Source organism: Lactuca sativa, chromosome 6 (genome assembly GCF_002870075.4).
Source record: "Lactuca sativa cultivar Salinas chromosome 6, Lsat_Salinas_v11, whole genome shotgun sequence".
Lineage (NCBI taxonomy): Eukaryota > Viridiplantae > Streptophyta > Magnoliopsida > Asterales > Asteraceae > Lactuca > Lactuca sativa.
The window spans coordinates 31,898,879-31,921,406 of record NC_056628.2 but is presented as its reverse complement, the minus strand read 5'-3'; the positions used below and the strand labels follow the sequence as shown (position 1 = coordinate 31,921,406).

Below are 22,528 nucleotides of genomic sequence, written 5' to 3'. Positions count from 1 at the left end.
GGTTATTATGATTTATTAATACGTTATATGAATAATATATTAAAGGAGAAATCATATAATTTAATTAATATTAGACAATAATTAATTAAGAATTAATTTTGTGGCTAAAAGAGATTAATTAAATAAAGGGACTCGAACTGTCAATTGTGTGATAGTTGATTTGGGCTGAGAATCCTTTTGGATTTAAGGGGTGGACGAAAATTAGAGTGGGAGCCCATCTAATTTCATCCAAGGCCTTTATTTTGGAAGATTCTTTGGACTGCTTAAGGCCTAAGCTATCCAATTAGGGTTTTGACTGAAACCCTGACAGTACAAGTATAAATAGACCCCTAAGGCTTCTGAAATCGGCTAACCCTACTTTTAAGAGTACCAGAGTCGACTTCAAGAGCTTCCAACCTCTCTCCAAGATCATCCTCTTGTTTGTGGTGTTTATAAGTCATTAGAGGAGTGACATTTGTGACTCTAAGCTCCAAGGACAAGAAGATTCAAGCTTTGAAGAAGAGGTAATCATCTAGATCTGATTTCTTGTATCAATTTTGAAATATATACACTAGATTTAGGGTTTGTAAGTCTTGGATGAATTGCATATACAATAGAGAAACCTAGATCCAAGCATTAGGGTTTGCATGAGCACATAAGATGTTCTTTTGGCTCAAACCCATCAATATGGGCCAAACTGTAATTCAATAAAAGAAGCGAACCACTTTTGACACATATGTAACCATATGGATCAAATATGCCAAAAAGTAACCAAGTTCACTATTCATAAGGATGGACTTCTTTAATATATATATATATATATATATATATATATATATATATATATATATATATATATATATATATATATATATATATATATATATTAATGTGTTGCTCCTCTACCGGGAAATAAAATATATTTAATACAATATTTGAGGGGTTGTTTTGGATTTTTCTGAAACTTAAAGGGTAATTTGGTATAATATAACTTGGACAAAATTGAAAAATGATCCCTATGGTATATAAAACACGCATGTTTGTGCCAAAAAAGTTTGGACTGGTACCAGAGGTTTAATGTTTTCATTTTGTTGCAAGTTTGGTCCAGTTTACATTAAATTTTTTTTAATGACGATTTTGCCATTGGTTTTTGTTTTTTTAGTTTATTTATTTATTTATTTAAATACTCTTATAATTTTAAGGGAAAAATAAAAAAGAAATACATCTCTCTCTCTCTCTCTCTAATAATTGAAAAAACTAAAATACCCCATCATTTCTTCCCGGTCTCCCTATTTCTCTTTTTACTACCCTACTGTAACCAACGATCATCAAACAAATCAATTTTGATTTTGAAAATTGCTTGGATTATTATCATCAATCAGTAATCGATTAACCAAGTTATCAAGATTCCACTCATTTGGATTTAATTTGCAGCGCATTTGTGTAGGAGTAATGAGCAAGTTCCAGTCTTGCAAGAAATGACCTCTCGATGAACACACACACACAAAAAGATTTGAAAAAGAAAAGAACCTCTCAATGAAAAGATATGAAGCAAATCTGACAACTAAAAGAAGCTCAAACGAAAAATATGAACAAATCTAAAGCAGTTAGGTCTGTTCGTCAGGAGAGAGGCGAGCGTTTTAGACGGCTTTATACGAAATGTGATTTGTTCTTCGGAGAGGGGTGAGTGTTTCAAACGACATCTCTCTCTCTCTCTATGTCTCTTTTTTTCTTTCTCTCAAATCTATATATTCGGAGGTAGGCTCGTAGCTCCACGTAGCGGGTGACGACACTGCAAACCCTATCTCTTCAGATATGGATTTATCTTATCCATAAATAACCTCTATGGCAAGCGGTGAGTCAAATATGCAAATGGTGGTGGTCCAAAAGGCGATTTCAACTTCACAGTCGGAGATAAAACCAAAATCTTCGTTTTTTTGGTGAAGAAAAAGAGACGGTGGCGTTGTCAGCTTCGTCATCGTCGGAAAATCCAACCATAAACAATGACGAATAGATCTAAATTCGATCCATAGACGGGATTTGGGTTTTTTTTGGTTTGGGTGAGAGTTTCAGATGAGAGAGAGAGAGAGAGAGAATTTTTTTAATTGTTGTTAATAAAACAAAAATAGATAATCAAATAACAGGGATCAAAATTGTCTTTACAAAATAGTTCAAATCAAATGAAATTTTTGGACCACTGAAATTAGTCCAAACTTTTTTGGCCTGAATATATAAGTTTTGACATACCATATAAACCATTCTTGCAATTTTGTGATTAAGTTGATTTTGTGTGAAAAAACTTGTCTTTGAACTTGCGAACTTGTAACTCTAGAGTAGAGGAGCAACACTTACCAATTACCACAATATTGAAATCAATATTTAAAATGCATTTTAATTGATTACCAATGAGCCCATTAGGTAAAATCGTGGTCTAGTGAAATCAGAGCCCATTTACAAAAACAGTAGCCCATTTACAAAAACAGTAGCCCGATAAAAATCATTTGCGATTATGATTTTTGATGGCTTTTGCTTTTTTTGCTTTTTTTTTTTAACAAAAAAAATTATAATTAGAATAATTTTTCGTCTTGATTAAACCGAAGCCCCAAAATTGGCACACCTTTAGTCCGAAGTGCTGACTGCCGACTGCGGAGGCAAAACCCGCTAAAACTTTTTCCCGTTCTCCCCAATTATAACCCTAATAACGGAACCTCCATATTCCACACTCATCAACAATGGCGTCTCGATATCGCTCAATTTGTAGACCAGCTTCAACAATCTTCAAATCCATGGCTACTCCTTCACCTAAACCTACTTCAATTCCATCCCTCGCTCCTCGTTCATCTCCAACAACTGTCACGAGGTAAATGCGCAACTTCCATCCAATATTAAATCCATAATTACGGGTGTTCTTATGTCATGTTTACCTTATAAATGGTGATTGTTTTGTCTGTGAATTAGTTGAAAAAAAAAAAAATTTCATTGTTTCAGGTCATTTTCTCGAATAGGTTGTGTGCAATCTCTGTTGCCACTACACTCAGCAGTGTCCTCGGCTCGATTGACATCTTGTCTCGGGATAGACTCGAAGGGGTCAAGATCTTTGTCTCAGGGTATGCTTTCCAGTGCAAACCCGGGAGTTTGAAAATTTCTCTTTATCTTTATCTGTAAGCATACTACTTTGTTTTATTTCAAACCTTTATGACATGCGATCATGAACTAGGCTTGTTGTTTGAGGATTAGATAGAAACTGAGAGAAGCCCCGACCCTTGTTCATAGTTCTACCCCAAATCTAGTTTTGGTTTGTGGTAATTAAGTTGAAAGTTGAAACCTTTAAAATAACCTTGATTACTTCCTTTTTGCTTAAACAAATGCAACGACATTTTTGGTTTCTTCATATAAATGCAACATCTTTTTCTTCTGGAAAAATTTATTCCAGAATTACCCTTTTGCCAGTTAGTAATTGTGATAACTATTCGTAGTTGATTTAGGTATAAAGGATGTTTAACCAATAGTCAGATGGTTTCTTTAAACTCTTTGCATATTTGTTTTTTTGACTTGATTTTGGAATGTGGGAATGTTATTCTTTGTTTTAATAATTAGTTTTGTGTTTTTTCATGGAAAGAAATAAGAATTGTTTATACATTTGTTTAGCATACTTCACAGACTTTACTATATATCCATTAATAAATGTACATGCTTAAAATTCATTTTATTTTGACTTATTTTGTTTTCCAGAAATGGGTCTCAGTGTGCCTCGATAAGGGAGGAGTCTACCCTAAAATTCACAAAAGATGGCATGTTGATTCACAAGATTGGTATCCTTTTTATAGTCCTTTTTCATATATTTGTTGAAAGATTTTAGCAACAATTTTGTATAATGGAAGCATAGAATTCCAAAAAGTCATTTATCAATTATTGTTTTCAATTTCCATCCTTGTTAATTAATCTTGCTAACCCATGATTACCATGATTTTATCCCATAATCTATGTTATCATGCACTACGTGTGTTGCTTCTGTTTTACATTAAAGTTTTTCTTATATAATAAATGGTGGAAAGCACTTTGATCTTCCATTTGTTTTGGGTGAGATAATAAGTGCTAGTGATGTTTTTTTTTAAGTAGAGGAAAGGTTTGTTTGATTTTGACTTAACGAGCTTAATGAGTTATATGGTTAATTCTTTTTGACTTAATCCAGAGATAACGATTTAGGGGTTGTTTGATAGTTGTTGATTGAGCTTAGATCTGATTGAGTTAAATCCAACCTCTTATTAGACTCAGGAAGGGGCTTTTTGATAATGCCTCTTACTGAGTCTGGTAAGAAGTTGAGTCTAATACGATCTGATACCATACTTAGAAGCCTTTGCCTGGTCTCATATGCCTCTTACGGGGTCAGTTTCATAGTTGTGTCTTACTTTGTCAAGTCTTGGTTTTGATCTTATACTGTCATCAACTATCAAGCAGTCCTAGAGGCATATCAATGGTTATATGACCAAATTGAAGACTTTTAATTGTAGTATCAAACAGTCTGAATATGACCGAATTAGAACCAATCTTTTATCAGACCCAATAAGAGGCATATTAAAAATGGATTAACAAAAAATTGACTTATTTCGACTAGACATTAATGCTTTACCTATATGTCCCTTGTGTTTTTTCTTCCAACTTCTTTCATGTTAAATTTGATGGATATTGTCAAACTCTTTTTTTGGAATGTAAAGGTTAAATGGTCATTCAAGCTTGTTAAGACAATTTATTCTGTATAGAAAAGAAATATATCTTATATATACAACTTTTTATACAAAAATAAACATTGGTGTTGATTTTATTTTTTAAGTATTCATATAGACTCGTATAAGCTGGAGTTTCATTTTGACATCATTGTTTCACAACAAAAGGTATTTTTCAAAAGCTCATTTTATTAAATAGATTGTTATTTTGTGATAAATGATAAAAAAAAAGCCAATTTGTATCAAATTTCTACCCATTTTTGGTCATTGTAGTGATTTAATACTCGTATAAAATATATAAAACATATCTTCAAAAGAAAATAAAAATATTTAAATACTTGTTAAATTACATCAAATTTAGTTTTAAGCTATTCATTTTACAACTTAAAAAGTAATAATTAAACCTATTATCATGTCCTTTCATAATATATTCAGCATAACATACACCATTATATTATAAAGTATTATAGAGGCATTTTAAACGACTCTAATATATATATTTGAAAGTATTCATAGAGACATTTTAAACTACTCTAATATATCTATGAATATTGGTTATGTGGATTTTGGGTATAATTGTAAAATATCAAGTCTTGTTCATAACTAAAGAACACACACAAAAAAGAAAAAAAAAACAAAAAGGTCAATATGTTTAGAACTTAGATTCAATGGGCCCATAAAGTCAAGCATTCAGATTCAATGAAACCCAACAAAATCGAATAGGTGGCTACGGGCTAAAGATCTTTGGGTCACTATTTACTCTTATTCTTATATATTAATTTACAAATTATACATATTATTAATAGTAACTAGCTTATTTTCGGCTATTAGTTAACAATCATAAAGATCTCCTATAAAAAGTTAATCACTTGAGTTGTGGTGACTTGACATGACATGTAGAAGATATGGTCGATAATTTATTGACCTATGTTTAAATCATGACACTACACATCCCCTGTGGTCATGAATGTTCGTCGTAGTGATTCCATAGCATGAGACATAACCTCATGTTTGCAGAGGGGATTAATCGATGCACGATAATTGGTCTAGAACCCTTGTTAGAGAAGTTTCCTTTCAAAAAAAAATGATACCGGATATAACTATTTATTTTCACTCAAAAGTAACTTCTTTACATAACGATCTCACTTGACTAGTTGAGTATACCTTAGAAATATACTAGATTTCTCGAATGACACGATGAGTTGGAACATATCTTCCCATGTATTAAAACCTAAATGCAAAATTATATGGATTTGTTATTTTCCTCATTATGAGGTTTGTTTGAATAAATTGTAATGAAAATTATATGGATTTGTTATTTTCCTCATTATGAGGTTTGTTTGAATAAATTGTAATGAACAATTTGAATGGCAATAAATTATTTATTCTACGTCTTTCATGATATCTTTTTAATTTCATAAATGAATATTCATGTAACACAAAAATCAAACAAACAACAAATTTTGTTTTTAAATCATTGTATGTGAATACATACAAAAAGTTTTCCATCAAAAAATCATTAGTAAAGTGTAATGAAGTTGGGAGTCTTTGCAAGTTGCAACCAGCTCCAATGTTGATCTGAGATTTACAGAGGCGGATTTGGCAGAAACCCCCCTTCCGGCTATCTGAAAACCCTAGGAATCATGGGGAAGAAAGGGAAGAACACCAATAACGGTGAATCCGATGTTGATCGCACTCAGTATTACGATATAACAATGAACATACTGTTCGCCATGGTATCGGAGCCCTATTATCTCCTCCATTTCCTCACCTTCTTCTCTTATTTCTCCATCAGATTCTCCACTTCTCAATTGTTTTCTCCTGAATTCGCCGCACACCTCCTCCGCCGAGTAAGCGATCTCCTTTTCTCAGGCCTCTCTTTATCACTTACACAGGTTTATTAATGTATCGATCTGCAAATATCTTTCATTGATTACAGGAACTTCAAGCGCTTCTTGCTTTTGTTACACTAACCGCTGTCAAGGTATCTAATGTTACCGTGAACTTGTTAAATTGATACGCCCCTAATTTGGTTTCCAATTGTTAATTGCGTTGAACTCCATTAGGTGTACTATGAATAGACCAATGCTATTATTACTTCTGCAACAAATTCCTCAGCTTTGATATCAAACATCAAAATGTAGGTCTTTCTATTGGAATAGTGAGGGATACATTCTTATGGGAACATCCTAATCTTCTTAAGATTTTGAATTCTGAAATCATGGGAAGGCTAAAGGGGAAAGAGTTCAACTAACAAATTAAGTTCTTTTTCTTTCTGATCACAATCATATAGGCAAAAATAATACGAATCCATCCATAGTGTGAGGTTGCATATGACATGATGAACAATGTTCATGAAGAAAATGTTAACTCTACTTTTTCTAATGATGAATTATTTTGTTAATAAATAGTTTACTTAATCAACTTTCCTGCTTTTTGCAGATGGTGAAAGAAGAAACTTGGGATGGTTTTGTTGCAGATATGCTGTTATTTGCTAAGGTAAAATGACTATTTTACCCTTCAAAATGAACCATGGATCTCCATATCTCCCTCAACTAACATCAACAATTATAGATTTTCTTGCTATTCATATGATCTTCCCTACATTTTCCAGATATTTCTTGTTGGCATTTCATTAGTTGTGGATTATCACCTTACACTCTGGTTCATGTTAGCATTCTTAGGTACGTTTCATTTCTAAATTTTTTTTTTCTCCTTCATTTTAATAAATTCTTGACACATTACTCATTTCATTGATTTATTGATAGTTATATACATCTTCACACAACAACCTCCCTACACAGGACTAGGTAAACACTCAATTTTACATTCACTTATGCTCTTATTTTATTTAAAGTTTCGTGTTACAAATTTCTCCAAAATTTATATAATTTCAGGCTCTTCAGCACAATTAACACCCTTACAATTAGAAGCTTTATTAACCGAAGGTGGCACATCAAAATTTTGGCTGGTTGGCTTCACAATTCTACAAGTTATCAAAGTTTATACAGAAAAAGTTATTATATTTTGGTTTATTTAATCTGAATATTGATTTTTCATTTTTTAAAAAAAAAAATTTGTCAGGTGGAATTTCGCTCTCTGTTTTCATCTACTTGTATACGCACGAGTCGTGTTCTTCCTGAACTATCAATTACGTGAGTATATTTATATAATTTTGATTGTGGTAATTAAACAAAATATATATAAATAATATCGTTCTGATTATATATATTTTTTGTATAACAGTTTCTCAAATAAAAATATATCTTTTGGAGTGGTTGATCTTGGGCTTTTCCCAAATACAGCTGCAAGATTTGGGGTGTCTTTAGGTACGTGATATTTGCTATAAATTTTAGGGTTAAAAACGTAAAATGCAAGAAATATATAAACATGTGTTAAGTTTGTTTACTTTTTTTTTTTCAATCTGATAATTGAAATGAAAAAATATACAGGAATACCCGATCAACTCCCGACTTTTATTTTATTTGAGAATGCTGAAGAAATTTCGCGTTTTCCTGAGATAAATTCTGTCGCTAAAGCTTCCGATATAACAAAGGTATTTTTTATTTTTATATAATATATTTTTTAATGGGAATAACTTATTTTTTTTTTGGGTTGTAGAAACGTCTTTGCAGGCATTTTGAACTTGACAAACATCTCCTTGATTATGTTAGTGGGAAATAGGTGTTATGTTATGTCAGTGGCAAATTTGTCATTTTACTTTCTACACTTACACCTAAAAGGAGATATGTTAAATATCTGATAATTAAAGATTTTTAGAAAGATATAATACATATTCATATTCGAAAATTTGATTGGATTTATCATTAGTGGATTTGGTTATAAAAAAACAAAAGAGTAAATTACATTTTTGTACCTGAGTTTGTTACAAAAAAAAAAAAAATAATAAAAAAAATCAGTTTTGGTCCTGAATAGTTTCCTCTTTTCGGTGCCCGTTTTTTAGTTTGCAAGAGGAAACTATTGAAAATACAATTTGTGAACAAACTCAGACGACTAAATTTGTTACAACTATTAAATCTAGCCACCAAAATTGCAAAAGGAAACTATTTGTTACCAAAATTGTAACTTTTGAGCAAACTCAGGGACCAAAAGTATAATTTAATCAAAATTCGTCATCCACAAGTATATGCTCCATATCTCGGGTTTTATACTCTATTTCTTATATTGGTAGAAATTGTTTAAATTATAACAATATGAACTTTTGATATCATGACTTGGATGCCACGTGGACATGTTTGCCAACTAAGCGTAATTTAAACTATTTAGAGTAAATTACAGTCTTGGTCTCTATGGTTTATCGGTTATAACATTTTTGATCCTATTTTTGGAAAAGTAACACCATTGGTCCCTATAGAGGGTTTTGGTAACACTGATGCTCATCCCCTCTAACAACCCTAATGGAGGGGATATTAAATATTTTAAAAATACAAAATTGCCTTTTCTACCACTGCTTCCACCACCACTCATCACCCACCTACCACCATTAGTCCACCACCGACAATCATCAACCACCACGATCATCACCAATCACCACCACCACAACATCACACCTGTTGCCACCACCCTCACAACCACCATGCCATTGCCACACCATCATTGTTTCTTTTGCCACTTTTACAACCACAAACCACCATTCCACTGCCACACCACCACAACCATCACCACCTGCTAGCCCCACCATCAATCACCACCAGTATTTTTCTAGTGAGAAAATTATGTTCACCATGGTTACCGGTCATCACCCACAACAACTTATGACACTATCATCACAACAACCCCACCAAGTCTGTTTATAAAGCAAGTTCTTGACCATATCAAACCAATGATAAACAAGGGCATGGTGGTTGTAGCAAGTGTGGTGTTATGGTGGTGGTGATTAGTGATGACGATGGTAGTTAGAGATTGTGGTAATTACAGATTGGTGATGTTGATGGCGGCAGGTAGGTGGAGGTGGTGGTGGAGGCAATGATAGAAGGGCAATTTTGTCCTTTTGAAATGTTTAACAACTCCTATGTTAGGGTTGTTAGAGAGGAGAACCACCGATGTTATCAAAACCCTCCATAGGGACTAGTAATATTGCTTTTCCAAAAGTAGGACCAAAAGTTTTATAACCTGTAAACCATAGGGACCAAGACTGTAATTTACTCAACTCTTTATTACTAAAATTAATATTTTATTTTGAAGAGTAAAATTAAAAGAAAAGGAAAAAAAAAAAAAAGCAAGAAAGGTGAAAAGTGTTTTTGGCGTGTGATGTGAGGAGTGAGGAGTGAGGAAAGATATGGGGTGTGCAGGTGCAGAGACTGGGTGCCTGTTCCTACATGTCTCTCAAGTAAAGCGCACGCCATACACCACCACCAATCCACCATCACCTGCTTACTTCTAGTCAACCATCTTTCAAACAAAAGTCAAAAGTCAAAATGCTTTCTCATTCATTTGGTTATTCCCTTTATTATTATTATTATTATTATTATTATTATTATTATTTATTATTTTTTTTTTTACTTCAAATAAATTCCTACAACTTTTTTTTGTTCTTTTTTTATATATATAAATTATGCCTGTTAAATTTCATTTCAAGAGATTTGAGGATACAGAGTAGTTTCATAAACTGCAAGTGAAATTATAATTAGAGAAAAAAATGACAATTTAGGCTTATCAAAATAAGGTGTTCCCAAAAATAATATAATCTTTTTTTTTAATCAAAAATCTAAAAACAGTGATGAATTTCATAGGAGATACCTTTGATATCCTTAAAAAATGATCATTTAAAAAAAATTATGTCATTTTGATATATATATATATATATATATATATATATATATATATATATATATATATATATATATATATATATATATATAAAAGAAAAATGAATATGTGGTTATTATGTACCTAATCTTAGATATAGAACCTCTTAAACGACATAGTTTTAAATAAAACACATCCAATTTCATTCTCTTAATTTTGTTTTATTATATTACCATTGAATTGAGTTAAATTATGGAATGAAAAAGATCAATTAAATATCTTTTTATTGCAAAAAAATCATTGAAGTTTATATGAAAAGTATAAAACAAATATATTTTTAACGAATATAACTCAAACGTTTTTTTTCCTTCGATTGAAAAACTATATCCAATAAATTGTGAAAACCTTGATTGAGTTATTAGATGTTCTTTTTTTTTTTTTTTAATTTTTTATTGTATTTTATTTTATTTAAAATTTAGTAAGGTTGAGCAAATGACTAAATGGTTATGACTAGTAATGTTTTAAGTTTTTGGACACAAAGAAGAAAAAGAATATAAATTCGATCGGTTTAGCAAGTCACATGATTAAAAAAGAATAGTAAGAGAGTTATCATGATTACTTTAGATATAATTGATCAAAACTATATAGTTTGGAGGGTTCTATATATAATCATATGTACATAACAGTCGTATATATTTCCTAAGCAATATATATATATATATATATATATATATATATATATATATATATATATATATATATATATATATATATATATATATATATATATATATATATAAGTTCAATTGAGAAATAAAAAATGGTTGAGAATGGGGGAATAATTCTCACCACCTCCCTCCGCCACCAACCACCACCACCACAACCAACCATCGCCAACCACCATCACCTCCGCCACCACCCATCACTGCCATATTTATATATGAGTAACCAGTTCTGATATACTTATTCATATATGAATATACATATTCATATATGAATACACTTATATATATATATATATATATATATATATATATATATATATATATATATACAGTTTTTGTTTCAGGTACTCAGTTTTCAAAAGAGGAGCTCGGGAAGATTGCAGTGCACACACCATTTGTTCAGCCCGGGGTGTTTATACTCTGATATATTTGACAGTTGTTATGATATTTTGAGATACATAGTTTATGATGCTTATATGACGTTTGATGAATATGGTTTTATTACCGATGAATATATATATATATATATATATATATATATATATATATATATATATATATATATATATATATATATATATATATATATATATATATATTACTTGTTCCGTCGGCCTGATACGCTGGAACGTTTAAATGACAGATTCAACAGGAGTGGCTCCGATTCACCTTGTTTTCAATTTTTTTTCTTAATTGAACATTTCTCTCTCTCTCTCTCTCTCTCTCTATATATATATATATATATATATATATATATATATATATATATATATATATATATATATATATATATATATATATATATATATATAGAGAGAGAGAGAGAGAGAGAGAGTTAGGTTCAAATGTTTTCACTATCTATTGTGTGCATGTATGATTGATTCTGGACCAATTATTTTAATTATTTTAAGAAAGTAATTAAAATGCTGAAGATGTAATTAATACCTATTTTATTTTCAACATGTAATATGCATTAATTACTTTCTTAAAAGAACTAAAATGATTGGTCCAGATCAATCATATATGCACACAATAGATAGTTAAAAAAAATAACCTAACCCTATATATATATATATATATATATATATATATATATATATATATATATATATATATATATATATATATATATATATATATATATATATATATATATATATATATATATATATATATATATATATATGGAAGGGTTATATGGAAAACAAAAAAAACCCTAAAAATCATAAAAATACATTAAAAAAAATACTTAGAGATCACAAAACTTTTTTTTTTGAGTTTATATATGAAAAAATCGTAGTTTTTTTTTATAAAAATCGCTGAAAAAAATAGATTTTTTTTTTCAGCGAATTTGAAGAAAAAGCTGCGATTTTTTTATAAAGTCAAAAAAAAAAAAAAAGAATTTGTGATCTCTAAATATTTTTTTATGCATTTTTATGCATTTTTTGTTTCTCATAGAACTTTTATATATATATATATATATATATATATATATATATATATATATATATATATATATATATATATATATATATATATATATATATATATATATATATATATATATATATATATATATAATCACAACTGAAAATAAATGCTTGCTTTTTTTTTTAATACTTTTAAATACGTTGATTTTAGTAACTAATTTAAAGTAAATTGAATTTGTACACATATGTTAGTATAAATATTATTTTATTAAGATAGGAAGTAAAGAAGGATTTTTCTTGATTTTTTCTTGGGCAAAATATAGAAAGTTCACTATCATATTAAATTTATTCTAATAACACTAACAATTTAACTCCTAGTATAGCAAATTGGTAGGTCTAAGATCATCTTCAACTCTTACTATTATTTTTTTACAATATATCTATAATTATAATGTAAAAGATAATGTAAACATTAAAATCTTCCTACCCATTACATTATATTTTACACTAAAAAGAATATCTTAGGTATATTGTTCTTTATTCATCATTATATTTAGTGTTACACTAAAATCTAACACTATAGATAGTGTTAGGTATAATGTAGGGTTGAAGCATTGTAATATAATTTATAGTGTAAAAATGGTTTTTTAATGTAGGATTGGAGATGCCCTAAGAATTTCAAATCCAAGATAGTCAATATTTTGTTTTATTACTAAGTAATGCCAAATGCTAATGATAATCCTTTCTATCCTATAACATACAAATATGGAATACTATGATTCAATCTCAAAACATAGTTAACTCTTAATCCTAATACTTACTTAAGCTTACACTTTAAGTCCAAGCATTATACTAAATATATAATTTACATAAACCAAAACTCTAATACCAAATGAAACATTCCAAACATAAACCAATTGAATTTTTCATTAAAAAAATAAACAATCAATTTGTTTTAGAAAAACAATATTTTTTATAAGAAAATCAAGTTGTAAAATCGGGTCTTAAATGGTTAAATCATTCAGATCTTTAAGTTTGCCAAATCATATGAGAGTGCAAGTAAAATAGATTCAAAAGCAATAGTTTAATAAAAAATTACATTACATGAAAACTAATATAAAAGTATTTTAAATATCAAAAAACTAATTTTTTCAATAATTTTCACCAATCCATCAATGTAAGTACTTATAAAAATAGTAATGCTAGGTTTGAGGATCTTAGTGAGTAAACTCAAAGTTAGACATTTCAAGGGAATTAGATAACGACAATGATCTAACCTAAAGTCAAACTCTCAAAATATTTTCAAAACCATTTTTAACAATATAAAAGGTAGATAAGGTAAAAAGCATTAATAATAACCTATTCAAAACCAAACAAAAATATGCACTGCACATACATACTTCTAGATTCCCAAAGTAACGTCCTAAACACCAAAGAAAGAGTCATATAAGATCTTATCGGAGGTAAGATCCGTTTGGTATATAAAAATATAATGTTTGGAAAATCCATTTTAAACACCTCACAATCTTGCCTTGTCATCTTTCCCGTAAGTAGATCGGTTAGTATAACGACTAGTATTATCGATAGATCTTATTTCTAAGTTCATAATAACGATTATAAACCTAAATATAAATTATACTTAAAGCACAGTAAACATAACTCAACTTACAAATTGTTTGACAAAAAACCGGATATTACGCGGACAGAACTTCGAAATGGAAAACTCTTTCTCCAGGTTCTCTAACGCATTAGAGCTTCGCCACTAACACCTTAGTTTTACCTTTCAAAAGTCAGGGTTTTCTAGCAAAACTTAGAAACTTTGTGGGAAGAAATTCGTCGCTAAATCTTTCTTCTTAAAATATTCATCCAACACTTTAGCGCTAAACTTAGTATACTAAAACTACAGAAAAAGAAGTCGAATTACGAGGGACCGGAATGCTCAAGAGTGAGAAGTGAAAAACTCTTTAAAGATACTTGGTGCAAGAATTATGAGTCCAGAGCCTCATATTTATAGTAAACTAATTTTCAAAAAGCTCCCGTATAATTACTTAAACTAATGTCGAAAGTATTCAAAATTAGTTTTATATTGACCACATCGTCGATACCTTTCTAATGATATATAAATATGGATATGTATGTATACATATATGATTTATACTTTATTTTACTACACAAATATGCTATTATAAATCATAAGTTCTTCATACGAACTCTGTTCTCGACAATCTGTATATCGACGGATTCGTATTTACGAGGACATCAACTTTCATTTAGACTCCATCGACTAATACTCATTCTATCTCAAATTTAAAAATCTGTATCGAATTCACCGCGCTCGAAGAGTAAGGACCAAGTTTCTTCTATATCTTTTACATACAAGCTCCATTCTCGACGTTCTCAATATCGACAGATTCGTATTTTCATGAACTTCAAATTTCGTTTAGATAGTTTTAGCTAACAACCAACTGATCTCCATTTCACTTTTTAAGACACACATTATTGTATCAGGTTGAATGTGAACCTTATAAAAATCATAACTTTCTCATATGAAGTCAAATTTTGACGTTCGTTATGTTAGATTAGTGTCTAAGTCCATAACTATATTTGGTATATACTTGTAGGGATGTCAAAAAGTCCCGTGGGACCCCGATCCCGTGGGGGCCCCGTCCCGTATGGGGGCATTTGTTGAAAAAAATCGGGGACGGGGGCGGGGGCGGGGGCAAGGTTAACCCCCGTTTTGGTTTCGGGGGCGGGGGTGGGGGTTGGTAGTCCCGTCCCGAAACCCCCGTGGGGGCCCCGTTAATAAATTATATAAATTGACATATATTAATTATATAAATATAATAAACAATAAAATGATTTTTACATACAAAAATTCTACAAAAAAACATGTTTTTAGTTGTTTGTAACATGTAAAGTTATGTTATAAATATCTATTTGTTACCCACAAAATAGTTTCTTTTATCCCAAACAAAAAATTCTTTTAGCCCAAATAAGGTAGCCCAAAATTAATCGGGGGAGGGGAAACGGGGGCAGGGGCGGGGGTGGAAAGGATGGAGATTCCGGGGGCGGGGGCGGGGGCAGGGGATGCAATCCCCGTCCCGTTTGTCCCCGTTGACATCCCTATATACTTGACCCTGTTGTGCATGGTCCTTTTAGGTTGCCTTCACCAAAGCAACTTGACAGGATGATTTAAGGAGAGAGAAATGATTTTATGGTTTATTAATATATTATATGAATAATATATTAAAAGAGAAATCATATTGTTTAATTAATATTGGTCAAGAATTAGTTCATAATTAATTCTGTGGCTAAAAGAGATTAATTAAATAAGGGGGATTGGAACTGTCAATTATAAGATAATTGAGTTTGGGCTGTGAATCCTTATGGATATAAGGGGGGACGAAATTTAGAGTGGAAGCCCATTCTAAATTTCGTACAAGGGGCCTTATTCTAGAAGTTTCTTGAAGCTGCTTAGGGCCTAAGTCATCCAATTAGGGTTTTAATTGAAACCCTAGCAACTCAGCTATTTAAGGGACCCCACGGCTACAGATTTCAACTACCCAAGAAACCCTAGAGTTCCTAAGAGCCGAAATTTTGCCTCTATCCTTCTCTCTTCTAAATCATCTTCTTGGCTTGGTGTTTGTAAGCCATTAGAGGTATTACACTAGTGATACTAAGCTCTTGAAGATTGAAGATTCTTGCAACTATTGAAAGGTATCATCTAAATTTTTTTTATTATAGATCTCGTTTTTATAGTATGCTAGATTAGGGTTTACAAGATTTGGATAAAATTGCACGTATAATAGAGAAACCTAGATCCAAAGCTTTAGGGTTTTGCATGTGCACATAGGATGTTCTTTTGCTCAAAACCCATCAGTTGTATCAAAGCCTTGCTTGGTTTGTATTTTATTTGATGCATGTTGTATTTATTAATTGCTTAAAATCGAATTTTATGCCATCTGCTTGACAGACTCGTCGATCCCTATGAGGTACTTGACGAGTAGGATGAACTCGACGAGTCCTGTAAGGGACTCGGCGAGTCGGGCTGTCAGAAAGACGGATTTTTAGGATTTTGGCTTATTTTGACTTGGGATAATTACCAAAAATGTTTTTGATTAATAAAATCCGAATTTTATTGATTCTTTATAATTATCCTTGTCAAAATAAAAGATATTTGTCATTTAATTAGGTAATTATTACCTTATTTGATAAATATTAATTATTTGAATTATTTGATCAATTATCTTGCATGAAATTGGAATAGGTCAAAATTAAATAATCACCAAAATTATTTTTTTAATTTTTTATTTGAATTTTGATCTAGATAGTTTTGAAATGTTTCAAAACTTGCCTTTAAGTTTTGGAATTTAACATTTTGATTAAAAAGTTTAATTTTGAAATACTTAAGTTCCAAACCCTAGAATTTTACAAGTATAAAATTCATCCATATACTATTATAATATTATAAGAATAATTATTATATATGTATAAGATAAATGCTAGTCTTACCGATAGTAGGTCTCATTCACGAAGCCGATTTATAAGGGGGGTATATGGTTATGACCTATAATATAGTCGTTTAATGGGTGTCCACTCTCACCCACCGCTTTCTTGATTGGTGGAGGGTTGTTAGCCGAACGGGTATGATAGGGCAACTAATTCCTCATTAAAAGTATAATGATTAATAAAGTAACTAAATGTTTTTTTTATAAAACTCACAATCTTAGTTACTTTAAGAAAAATATGAATTTGATGTTATTCCATGAAATTACACTTTGTACCCTTGCTAAGACGTTAGTGGAGCATGTGTGGTTAACCGACACACTAATTTGGCTCTAAGAAAAGGTGGCAAAGGGTGACTCGATGTTTGTCATAAATCAATGGAGCGTGTGTGGCTAACTGGCACATTGATTAAGTGACTGTAACATTGGGGGCACCATGTACATTTGCATGGTTATTCACACCTTATTTGTGATCCTCGGTATCTCGGTCACAAAATTGAAGGGCATATCGAGATATAAACATGTCATTGAAAATTTTAATGAATCTTAAAAGATCTACGAGTTTCAATACATTTAAAACTTATCTTGTATTTTGTTTTTCATGGTGGAAATTAGTGAATCGTCATTCACTTACCTTCTAATTATTTGCTGTTTAGATTACGTCATCCCTATTCTAAATTGCAAATAATGTTGTTGGATCCTAGCCCTAATTTCTCATTTAGTTGTTTAATTGTGGATTCTTATCTAATCAAACTTTGTCTCTTTTCCTTTTCAGATGTCGAACTCGAACAACAACGCTTCAGGCTCAAACACTTCCGACTCATTCTCATTCATGAATTTGTGTGGTAGGGTGATCTTCGACGGAAACAATTTTAATGATTGGACCCGCAACATACTAATGGTTACCCGCTACGATGACAAGGAGTATGTCATCGACAAGGAGCTGAAAGAGGTGGATGTAAATACTGCTACTTCCGAGGAGATTGCTACCTTTGAGGCCTACGAGCGAGATGCTACGAAAGTCCATTGCATCATGCTCGCGACTATGACTACAGAACTCCAAAATTCCTACGAGGACTACTATCCCTATGAGATGCACCAAGATTTGCTGGAAAGGTATCACCAAAGTGCAAGGCAGGAGAGGTACGAGATCATCACTTCGATGATCACGACCAAGATGAGAGACGGAGAGTCTGTCACTGCTCATCTGCAGAAGATGCAAAGATATGTTGAACGCCTGCTAAAGTTAAATGTTAACTTCGATGAAGAGCTGGCAATTGATATCATCCTTCACTCATTTCCACCGTGCTTCAACCATTTTCGCATGACCTACCACATGAACAAAGAGGAGGTCAGCTTGAGCAAGCTTCAAGGCTTGTTGAGGATTGTTGAGAGCAACCTCAAGGATAAATTCATTGCATCGACTCCCGCTACAGTTGCCCTCGTCTTGGCTATTGGGCAAGGGAAGGGTAAGAAGAGGAAGGCTCCCTCAAAGAGCCACCATAAGGGAAAGTCCCATGATGGCACCTCTTCTAGTGGAACCAAGGTTGGTCCCGCTGCACCCACCTCAAACCCAAAGGATGCATAGTGCTATCACTGCCACGACAAAGGGCATTAGGAACGAAGTTGCCCGATATATCTGCAAGATATCAAGGACGGAAAGATCAAGCCGTCCTACGCAGGTATTTATACTATTCAATCTAATGATTCATCACATGTTATATATTGGGTTCTAGATACAGGGTGTGGTTTTCACATTTGTTCTGATTTGAAGGGCCTAAGAAGAAATAGGGATGTGGATCATGGGAAGATAAACTTGATCATGGGGAACAGAACAGTGTCGCCTGTCACCAAGATTGGAGTTTACTCTTTAGTGCTTAGTAATGGATTAGGACTAGAGTTGAATAACTGTTGCTATTCGCCAGAAATGGCAAGAAACATCATTTCTTTTCATGGTTTGTATAGACAAGGATTTAGATATTCATTTGATAATGAAGGGATTCTATTAATGCTTATCTTAATGGTGTTTTCTATTTTGAAGCATTGGCTTGTAATGGAATATATGAAACTGTGATAGTTGTAGACAACTTAGGAAATAATGTGTTGCATATCGATTCTTCTAATAGTTTGGACAAAGCATTCTTATGGCATTTTCGTCTTGGTCATGTCAACAAGAAACACATAGCCCAACTCCAAAAGGATGGTGTGTTGGAGTCATTCAACCATAGGGACGATAACGTGTGCGAGTCTTGTTTACTTGGAAAGATGATCAAGTCACCCTTCATTGGTACTTGTGAAAGGGGTGAGGGTTTATTGGATCTCATACACACCGATGTGTGTGGGCCCTTTAGATCCACCACAAGGGATGCGAGCCGCTTCTATGTGACTTTCACCGATGATCATGGCAGATATGGGTATATCTACTTAATCAAGCACAAGTCAGAAACTTTTGAAAAGTTCAAAGAGTTTAAACAAGAAGTGGAGAATAAGTTGGGCAGGAAAATCAAGATGCTTTGATCCGATCGAGGAGGAGAGTACCTTAGTATTGAATTCCACGACTACCACAAGGAACGCAGAATCGTTTCGCACTTGACGCCACCTAGGACACCGCAGTTGAATGGTGTGGCTGATAGGCGTAATCGAACCTTGCTAGACATGGTTCATTCCATGAGGAGTCGTGCTTCACTACCTATCTCATTTTGGGGGTATGCCTTAGAGACTACTGTAACGCCCGCAGATCCGGGCTAGTCAATTTAGAGGCAATAGGGGTCGAAAACGACTTTTCGACAAAAGATTATTTAGAATAAATAATTTGAACTAAGTTGTAGTATATGTCACAAGGTTTCCATACATATAAAGAATGCCAAAATCCGAGTTATAACGAAGAAGTTATGACCCGTCGAAGTTTCGCGACGGAACCAGCACGGCACCGGGAAGCGTAAATAGTGAATTTACAATAGAGCGAGTTTTAGCCTTAGCAATATAAACGAAAGTCGTAGAATACGTTAAACTAAGAACATCGATAAAAAGAACGCCCAAATCTGACTTCGTATGAAGAAGTTATGATTTTTCGAAGTTTCGGATTAGCAGTGTACAACCCGAAATTCGAATGTTAGATCGAGCGGTTTTTAGCCGACATGACCTAAACGAGAATCGAAGATCTCGTTAAGAGTAGCGTAACGAGAAAAAGATGGGCGAAAACGGACGTCGAATGAAGAAGTTATGAGGATTTAACGGACCAATCCTGTCCCAGCCTGTTAATAATATAAAATTTAAAATCGAGTCAAAATTAGCCGACAGAGTCTAAACAAAAGTTGTAGAGTACGTTCCCACCTTCGCGTGGATATAAAGAACGTTGAAAACGTAGATCGTACGCGAAAGTTACGAATTTTTAAAGTTGAGTATGCAAATTGCGAAATCTGATGCGAGATGGATGACGTGGCCTCATCGCAGCCGTCCATCGCCGATCACAGAGCGCCCTTCGGATCACGCCACGTCGCCTCGCTTTGGCTTACGCCCCGCGTCGAAGTTCGGTATGCCCAGCATACCCTCGGTCCTTATCCTCTTCCGAAGTGCGAGACAGCTGGATGTAGCTGGACCCTATCCGAAGTTACGCCCCGCGTAGCCAAGGATTACGCCCAGCGTAGTCCGAGGCCTCGCAGGGTATAAAAGGGGGGCGATGGTTCCGCATTTTTCACACCTTTCTTCACTATCTCTCTAACTTCTTTCTCTCTCTAAGTATCCTAAACACTTATAAACCCTAGGGAACCTCCCTAGCACCCGAAGAAAGCCCCGAGGCTCCCGGAGTCCCGAGAAAAAGGGTCTTTCGGTTTCGAAACGCTGCTCCAAATAAAGTTCCGGTTTTCGATAAAATTTGTTGTAAGTGAGCTACGCTTATGCAATTTTTGATATAGCTTCCAAATAATTATAGTAATGTTATTAGGTCCTTAAAATAATTATTTGGGCTATTATTATGAGTTATATAGAGTGTTATTTAACGCTTATATAATAATAATAATAGTCAGACTATTAATTTGTCGTGGTTATCGTTCGACTAAACCCTAGTGGCGTTGATACTAGGTTTTATCGAAGGAAAATTGTTTTGAGAGTATCGAAACGCTGTTCGAGTACCAAGTTATCACCTTTCAGGTGAGTGCATGGTCCCCTTCAACTTACACATAGATATGAAGTATTTACTACGTGCTATGTGTGCATATTGTCTGTTTACTTGCTGTCTATGCTCGGTGAAAGATTTTATACATGTTTTAAATGATTTAAACTATATATGTATTTTATATCTACGAAAATGTTGGGGTAAAACATGGGTAGATATAATAGATGAAATATGAGTTGGACGATGAGTTGAGAGGTGATATAGACCATGAGGTATGGGTGAGAGGTGTACGATGCGATAAGCCTTTTTCCCAAACGATTTCCCCGTCATTCAGCAGAGTATGGATGACAACCACAAACTATTCTAGACAGTCATGTGGAACACTACCAGGCTCGCAACCTGTAGGTGTTATGAACAATGTGTTCACCCGGTGTACTCTAAACCTTGGTGACCATGCAGACTTGGTGCCTAAACCTTGGTGATCATGCACACTTGGTGCCTAAACCTTGGTGATCATGCAGACTTGATGCCTAAACTCTGGCGACTATGCAGACTTAGTGCCTAAACCCTGGCGACTATGCAGACTTAGTGCCTAAACCCTGACGACTATGCAGACTTAGTGCCCATTGTGTAAACCATGGCCACGATGGACTTCGTGCCGATTCCTTTGGATGATCCTTAGGAACGAATGAACGAGGAATAAGCTGATTCTTAGGGTAGATCCTTAAGAATAGAGAATATAATGGGGATGGGTAATGGGGTTTAATTGCTTGATTGTTTAAACCTAATCATTATATTATTGTGGGTTGAAAACCCTATGTACTCACCAGGTTTCCCAACCTGACCCACTCAGTTTATTTATATCACAGGTGTTGATATGAAGTCAAATTACACTGAGAGATTTAAAGAGATGTAGATCACTAGTGTAAATAAATGTAAGTTCTGTTTATGCTTATGTTTCTGTATTAACAATGACATCTCAAACGTTTTAAAATGAATAAAATACGTTTCTTCGAAAATGTTTTAATAACGTATTTATCATGTTTTTCTGGGAACAAATTCCGCAAATTTTTTATTAAAAGAAGTACTCTGATTTTTATAAAGCATAAAAAAAATCGCTCTTTTCTGGCCGTGAAAATGGGGATGTCACAACTGCCACCCATAGCCTTAACTTAGTCCCTACAAAGAAGGTTGCCAAAACACCTCACGAGATGTGGACGGGGAAATCTCCCTCGTTGGCACATATCAAGGTTTGGGGTTGCGAGGTTTTCTTAAGACGAGA

The 22,528-nt window shown here is 32.9% G+C and overlaps 2 protein-coding genes across 4 annotated transcripts; both read left to right on the top strand.

Moving 5' to 3' along the window:
- The first annotated feature begins 2,569 nt into the window (after window positions 1–2,569).
- LOC111877585 (protein NONRESPONDING TO OXYLIPINS 2, mitochondrial) lies at window positions 2,570–3,905 on the top strand. 2 transcript variants are annotated; one of them, XM_023874100.2, is made up of 3 exons: window positions 2,570–2,839; window positions 2,968–3,086; window positions 3,712–3,905. In XM_023874100.2, the coding sequence occupies exons 1-3, from the start codon at window positions 2,712–2,714 to the stop codon at window positions 3,735–3,737; spliced, it is 273 nt and encodes a 90-aa protein (XP_023729868.1). In that variant the 5' UTR covers window positions 2,570–2,711; the 3' UTR covers window positions 3,738–3,905. The 2 variants fall into 2 exon arrangements, with proteins under 2 accessions (XP_023729868.1, XP_023729867.1); XM_023874099.2 differs by having other exon boundaries at window positions 2,571–2,839; window positions 2,968–3,140.
- A 2,254-nt stretch (window positions 3,906–6,159) lies between these two features.
- On the top strand, window positions 6,160–8,513 carry LOC111877587 (uncharacterized). 2 transcript variants are annotated; one of them, XM_023874101.3, is made up of 10 exons: window positions 6,160–6,553; window positions 6,643–6,687; window positions 7,146–7,202; window positions 7,318–7,387; window positions 7,472–7,513; window positions 7,601–7,695; window positions 7,788–7,858; window positions 7,950–8,032; window positions 8,156–8,259; window positions 8,325–8,513. In XM_023874101.3, exons 1-10 carry the CDS (start codon window positions 6,347–6,349, stop codon window positions 8,385–8,387), a joined length of 837 nt encoding a protein of 278 aa, XP_023729869.1. In that variant the 5' UTR covers window positions 6,160–6,346; the 3' UTR covers window positions 8,388–8,513. The 2 variants fall into 2 exon arrangements, with proteins under 2 accessions (XP_023729869.1, XP_023729870.1); XM_023874102.3 differs by having other exon boundaries at window positions 6,168–6,553; window positions 7,601–7,674.
- Window positions 8,514–22,528: the final 14,015 nt, after the last annotated feature.